The 6,254-nt window shown below is 37.6% G+C and overlaps 1 protein-coding gene across 1 annotated transcript in view; it reads left to right on the plus strand.

The window, feature by feature from the left end:
- The window catches only part of HCN1 (hyperpolarization activated cyclic nucleotide gated potassium channel 1), a 213,337-nt gene extending 212,204 nt beyond the window's left edge, over nt 1-1,133 (plus strand). Inside the window, exon 8 of the mRNA XM_070743367.1 lies at nt 88-1,133. Coding sequence (XP_070599468.1) covers nt 88-962 — 875 coding nt within the window. The 3' untranslated portion in view covers nt 963-1,133. The remainder of the gene's footprint in view (nt 1-87) is intronic.
- The last annotated feature ends 5,121 nt before the right edge of the window (nt 1,134-6,254 follow it).

Below are 6,254 nucleotides of genomic sequence, written 5' to 3' on the forward strand. Positions count from 1 at the left end.
TTTTAGAGATAGAAAAGCAGAAAAGTATTCCTATCCTGAGTAGATGCTAATTTGCATGGTGTGTTTTGTCCATCTCACTCCCTAAAGGAAAGAAGAATTCAATTCTCCTCCAGAAATTCCAAAAAGACCTCAATACTGGCGTTTTCAACAATCAGGAGAGTGAAATTTTGAAACAGATCGTGAAGTACGACCGAGAGATGGTACAGACTATTGGGACAGCAAATTATTCGCAGACACCTGCTTTGAATACAAGCCCTTCCACCACCACTTCATCAATGCAAATGAGGACACAGACCACACCTGTCTATGCTGTGACCAACCTCTCCCATGGGAGCTTGAATTCATCAACACCGAGCACACAGACACCTCAACAGGGTGTAGTTTTCTCGCCGTGCTCCTACCCTTCTGCGGTCTGTAGTCCTTCGGTACAGAGTCCTTTAACTGGCCGAACTTTTCAGTATGCGACTCCTACTGCTTCACAGTTGTCACTGCTACAGCAGCAGCAGCAACTGCAACAACCACAGCAGCTGCCACAACCACAGCAGCTGCCACAGTCACAGCAGCTCCAGCAAATGCCCAGTGGGTCACAGAAGAGCGACATCCACAAGAGTACACAAACTCTTCACAATGCTAGCCTGACAAGAGAGGTACGGCCCCTGTCAGCTTCACAGCCTTCTTTGCCCCATGAGGTCGCTACTATCATTACGAGACCACATCCGACAGTGGGAGAATCATTAGCTTCCATTCCACAGCCAGTGTCTGCTCTTCAAAGCACAGGAATCCAGAGTGGGAGTAAAGGCACAGTCCCTCAGAGAGTGTCCCTCTTCCGACAGATGTCTTCAGGAGCAATTCCACCAACACGAGGACCGATGCCATCCACAGCTGGCCCACAAAGAGATGCTTCCACAGTCTTAAACCCTGAACTAGAGGGAGATAAGCCACGGTTTGCTTCAAACTTATGATTCATGTGGACTGAATATAAAGCAGAAGCATTGAAACAGACTGAAGTTACTAGAGGACACTTGTTAGAACTTAATTTTGCATAGTTCCCAGCTGTCTACAAAACAGAAAGAAAAATAAAATTGTAGACAAACTTAACCCACAAAATTGAATGTACAATGTAAAGACAGTCAGAAGAGGAAAAGGAGAGAGAAATCCAAATGGCGTCTCTTGTCTTTGTTTCTTATAAACAATTCAGTGTCTAAAAACAATTGTAATGTTTATTTTTAACTTAGTTAAAAATATAAAGTTTCCTGATTTGAATCTATATTTTTAAAGAAATGACAGTATTATGAATTCCAGGAACTAAGCCAGAAAAGAAGAACAGCTTTCTCAGAATACATGCTAGTTGGAATAGCACCTCTAAAACAGTGATTTTTAACATTTCTTAGTCAACTATAATTCCTATTTTAAAGGTCCAGATTATTAATTTTTTTTGGGTGCTTTTATGTTAAGGCTTAGATTGAAGGGTCAATGAAATTTTTACTGTCTACAAAAACTAGTAAGAACAGTAAATAGTGAAGACTCACTCATCTTGTTGTAAATAACTTTTTAGACCCAAGTAATAATAATAACAAAAGAAAAAAAAAGCTCCTGTGTGATGTATCATTGCAAAGTATTTGTTTAGAAATTTAGTTTCAGCTACTCATGCCAAAATGTAAACATTTAAAATTTTTTACAGGATATAAAATACAATATAATTGTAATGCAATGGCTTGCATTCTAAAATGCTACTTTTACATGCAGTGTTTTTATGCAGATTTGTATGTTTGATCCTGCTATGTGTATTTCAGCAACGCTATTATCTTTTTCTTCTTTGTCCCGGACACTGCAAGAAATATTCCATGCATGCTCGGACATAATAGATGGGGAAAGCAGGGAACAGAAAACTCACCAAAAGATGAACCAGAAATATCCTGTGCCCTCAATGCAACTAAATTCAGTCAGCAATATTAGGAGAAGTGGAGAAAAGGAATATTGATAAATGTGAATGTACGGTTTTTACAATTAATTTCCTTTTATGCTGATTTTGAATCTAGAAAGATTAGAAGTGTTTCATTTCAATTGATTGAATGAATTGTTTTAACAATGCTTCAGTTAGTCTTTCATATGTGTATTGTGTCCTCACAGTAACACTGTAGTTGATTGTAGCAATCTTTTTTTTAAAAGAAGTATATTATAGCATCCTGTTTGTTAGGAAAACACACATTCCAGTGTATAGTGTAATAATTGGGACAACAACATACTATATTACACCAGGTAGCATTGAAAATAGAAATGATATTTTTTTTCTTTCTTTTTGACTTCTAATGTCTACACAAAAGAAAGGGAGATTGTAATCGAATGTGAGGTTTTTGTAAATCTTTTCTTTCAGTTGCTTTGTCATGTCCTCTTATGACTTCAGATACCTCCAAAAAGAGTATTTTTCAAATGCTCAATGTACTGATGTAGGGCCATTCGTTTATGACCTACCATCTTGCCACTGCTCTTAAGGGCATGTTGTCATCATGGAAGATATCTATATGATATTTTCCTTTAGTCGTTGGATTGAAATTGTAATTCGGGTCGGGTTCTTTTTTCCATTTTGACACTCCTGTGTCAAAGTTTACTCTTGCCCATAGTCAGAACTAGTAATTTCCAAAGAATTTGGAAGTCATGTTGAGAGAGACATGAAATTTAACTGAAGCCTTCTTGTAGGCATTAACAGGAGCAGCTATTAAAGCAGGAGAATGGTCAATGTAGCCATTGGTAATATATTAACCATGGATTATCCCAAACCCTTTCCAGCAATGTACTGATTTTCTCTAATCCACAATGTAGCATTCCTTTAATGTGCAATGTCTATAGCAGAGTTCAGTAGGCATTTTGAGCCTACATCTCATGATATTTTATTGTTCTTTTAAGGTTTCTCTTCACTAGTTTGGTTTTTGCTCTGCAGTTGAAATCCAGATTAATATTTTTTCTCTCCAATGTTATTGTTAAAGACTATGTGAATTAGGCATAATTATCAGTGAGAAGTACATATTATTTTAATGATTTCCACTTCCCAACCCAAGATCAAGTTGATGTGGTCATTTATTCCATGAATATGATGCTGCCGACAGTTAAAATAGAATGGTCTTGAATCCCGTGTAAGGGATATAATATTTAAAGTATTCTAGGTAAACGGCAAGTCCATTTATTTTTAGTACACTAAATCCCTGACTATATATTAATATTGATGACAAATTTTATCCAAACAATGATGATCTTAGCCTGGTCTTTAAAATTGTTCAAGGTTTACATTTGATAGTAGTATAATGGAGTTGGTAGTGAACTATTTTTATACATATGTTTATTTTATTTTATGTACTAAACAAAAACTTAACATACATGATCTTTCAGTAATACCATTAAAAACTTTTTAATGACTTTATAATAGAATGGGAAAAATCTAAGATTTGTAAGTTAATTAAAATGGTACAGGGTATAAAACTGAAATTATGTATATAAGAATGTGTGTGTGTATACGTATATGTATACAAAACAACCCACTCATTTCTGTAATATAAAGACTATGCATTGCTATTTTGAGAATTGACCTATTTTTCTCTGAATATAAATAAGCCCTGAAATATAGAATCTTACATCTGTATAGGATGAAATGTATTTACAATAATGTTGGATTATGTTGCTGCTGAAAAAACAAACAATACATCAAATTGATTCTTACAATAATTGCACAATCAGGGATAAGTTAAACTTGTTTTCTTTTGTCTTTGCTCAAAGCCATAAATATATAAATATAAATATATATATATGGTTATTAGGAAATTTAACAAAAATATAAAACAATAAAATGTGAATATTTTATTTCATTTGTAATGTTTTCATCCTAACATTGTATATTATTTTAATGTGAACCTGGACATTTTCTGATCCAAATACCACGTAACTGAATGTTTTTCCTTGATCTATCCCTTCCTCTTGGAAGTACATGGTATTTTATTATCTTAATTGGATAAACAGAAGTTCATTTCTTGAATTTCATCCAAGAAATAGACTGGTAGCTCTGATTAAAATGTAACTCGTGCTTGTGTGCATAAAATGTTTGTCTCATCACCACATGCAAGAAAAATTAAAAACCACAAAGATGTGGTAACATCTTAACATTTAATAATTCTATTTAGATAAGCTTTCATTAAAAAGAGTTATGGGAGACTAATAAGGTGGAAGTCAGAAGATTCAGCATTTATATTTAAAAACAATAATAGCTCTGAGCAAAGAAAGCCCAAGTCATATATTGAAAAATATAAGCTTCATAAGACTTGCAAAATAAGTTTTCAATCCATTGGCAACTCATTTCTTTTGAGAAGAGCAAACAATATCTTTTTGAGATAGGTATTCTGGTCCTTCTTACCTACCTTCCTGTTTTTATTGAAACCTATATGTCAATGGATTTTTAGCATTTTTGTGCTTTGTAGAAGTGTCCTTCTACAGTTTCTCCATGGAATATCTAGAAATTTATGTTATTTTATTTTATCATGTGGTTGATTAATCCAGAATTAAGTACATCCCCTTAATCCATGAATAATATGATACAAATTTAGCTCTCCAGGTTTCTTGAAATACCTGGTTTGTGATAGCGCATTTGAAATACAAATTTAGCTCTCCAGGTTTCTTGAAATACCTGGTTTGTGATAGCGCATTTGAAATACCATGGTTAATTGGTATTAGAAAAAAGCTAATTCTTTTTATGCAAAGTTAGAAGCTACTTCAACACAATAATGACCCTATTGTAAATTCAGAATTAGGAAGCTAGTTCAACCCTATTTTGACTGGCCTTAAATATGTATTTCCTAATACATAAATTCAAAGGGTGCAGAATTATCTTGATGATGTTCTGTCTGCCATCTTGTTAACTTTGATATAAGCCAAATACACAATACAAAGAAGCCATTATTAGAACAGCATAGTTTAAATGATATATAAACGGCAAAAAACCTGAGCAAATTGATGGAATGTCTCGGTTATCTCGGTTATTCAGAATGAAATCCTTACTAAAGATGGGAAAGTATTATGGAGTAATGCATAGTTTCTGGTCTTTTATAAGTGTTGGCTGTAAGAAGTGGAAATGGCTGTGTTTAACAGACTACAGTGGAACCTCAAGATACGAACCTAATTGGTTCCAGGGGGAGGTTCGTAACCCGAAAGGTTCGTAAGATGAAACATTGTTTCCCATAGGAAACAATGTAAAGTCAATTAATCCGTGCAACCCAAAAAAAAAAACTGCAAAAAAACCGCTGCCGCCCGGCTGTGACCTTTTAAAACAGCCGCGCGGCTTCTCAGCCGGGCTGGGGGGCTTCCCAGCAACCCCCCCAGCCCGGCTGTGACCTTTTAAAAGGGCCATGCGGCTTCCCAGCCATCTCCCGAAGCCAAACGCCAAACCCAAACTTCTGGGTTTGGCGTTCAGAGGCTGCTGGAAAGCCGCCCGGCTGTTTTAAAAGGTGACAGCCAGGCTGGGGGGCTTCCCAGCAACCCCCCCCAGCCCGGCTGTGACCTTTTAAAACGGCCGCGCGGCTTCCCAGCCATCTCCCGAAGCCAAACGCCAAACCCAAACTTCCGGGTTTGGTGTTCAGAGGCTGCTGGAAAGCCGCCCGGCTGTTTTAAAAGGTGACAGCCGGGCTGGGGGGCTTCCCATGATGGCTACTAATGAATGTTGTGGAATTAATACAAGTGTAAGCATCTCATATAAAGAAATACATAGAATAACAGAGTTGGGGGTTTTCTAGTCAAGGTCAAACGGGATACCCTATACCAGATGTAGGCAAAGTTGGCTCTTCTATGACTTGTGGACTTCAACTCCCAGAATTCCTGAGCCTATCAGGCTAGATCAGGAATTCTGGGAGTTGAAGTCCTCATTTCATAGAAGAGCCAGCATTACCTACCCCTGCTCTATACCAATGACGGCAAGCCTATGGCACAGGTGCCACAGGTGGTACGCAGAGTCATAACTGCTGGCACGCGAGCCGTTGCCCCAGCTCAGCTCCATCGTGCATGTGTGTGCCTGCCAGCTCATACACAGGCTCTGGGAGGGCATTTTTTGCTTCCAGAGAGCCTCCAGGGGGATGGGAGAGGTATTTTTACCCTCCATTGGCTCCAGGGAAGCCTTTGGAACCTGGGGAGAGTGAAACATAAGCCTACAAGTTGGGAAACCGGCTGTTTCCGGCCTTCACAGGGCCTCGGGGGGGCAGGTAAAGGTGTTTTTGCCCTCC

Source organism: Erythrolamprus reginae, chromosome 2, assembly GCF_031021105.1.
Source record: "Erythrolamprus reginae isolate rEryReg1 chromosome 2, rEryReg1.hap1, whole genome shotgun sequence".
Lineage (NCBI taxonomy): Eukaryota > Metazoa > Chordata > Lepidosauria > Squamata > Dipsadidae > Erythrolamprus > Erythrolamprus reginae.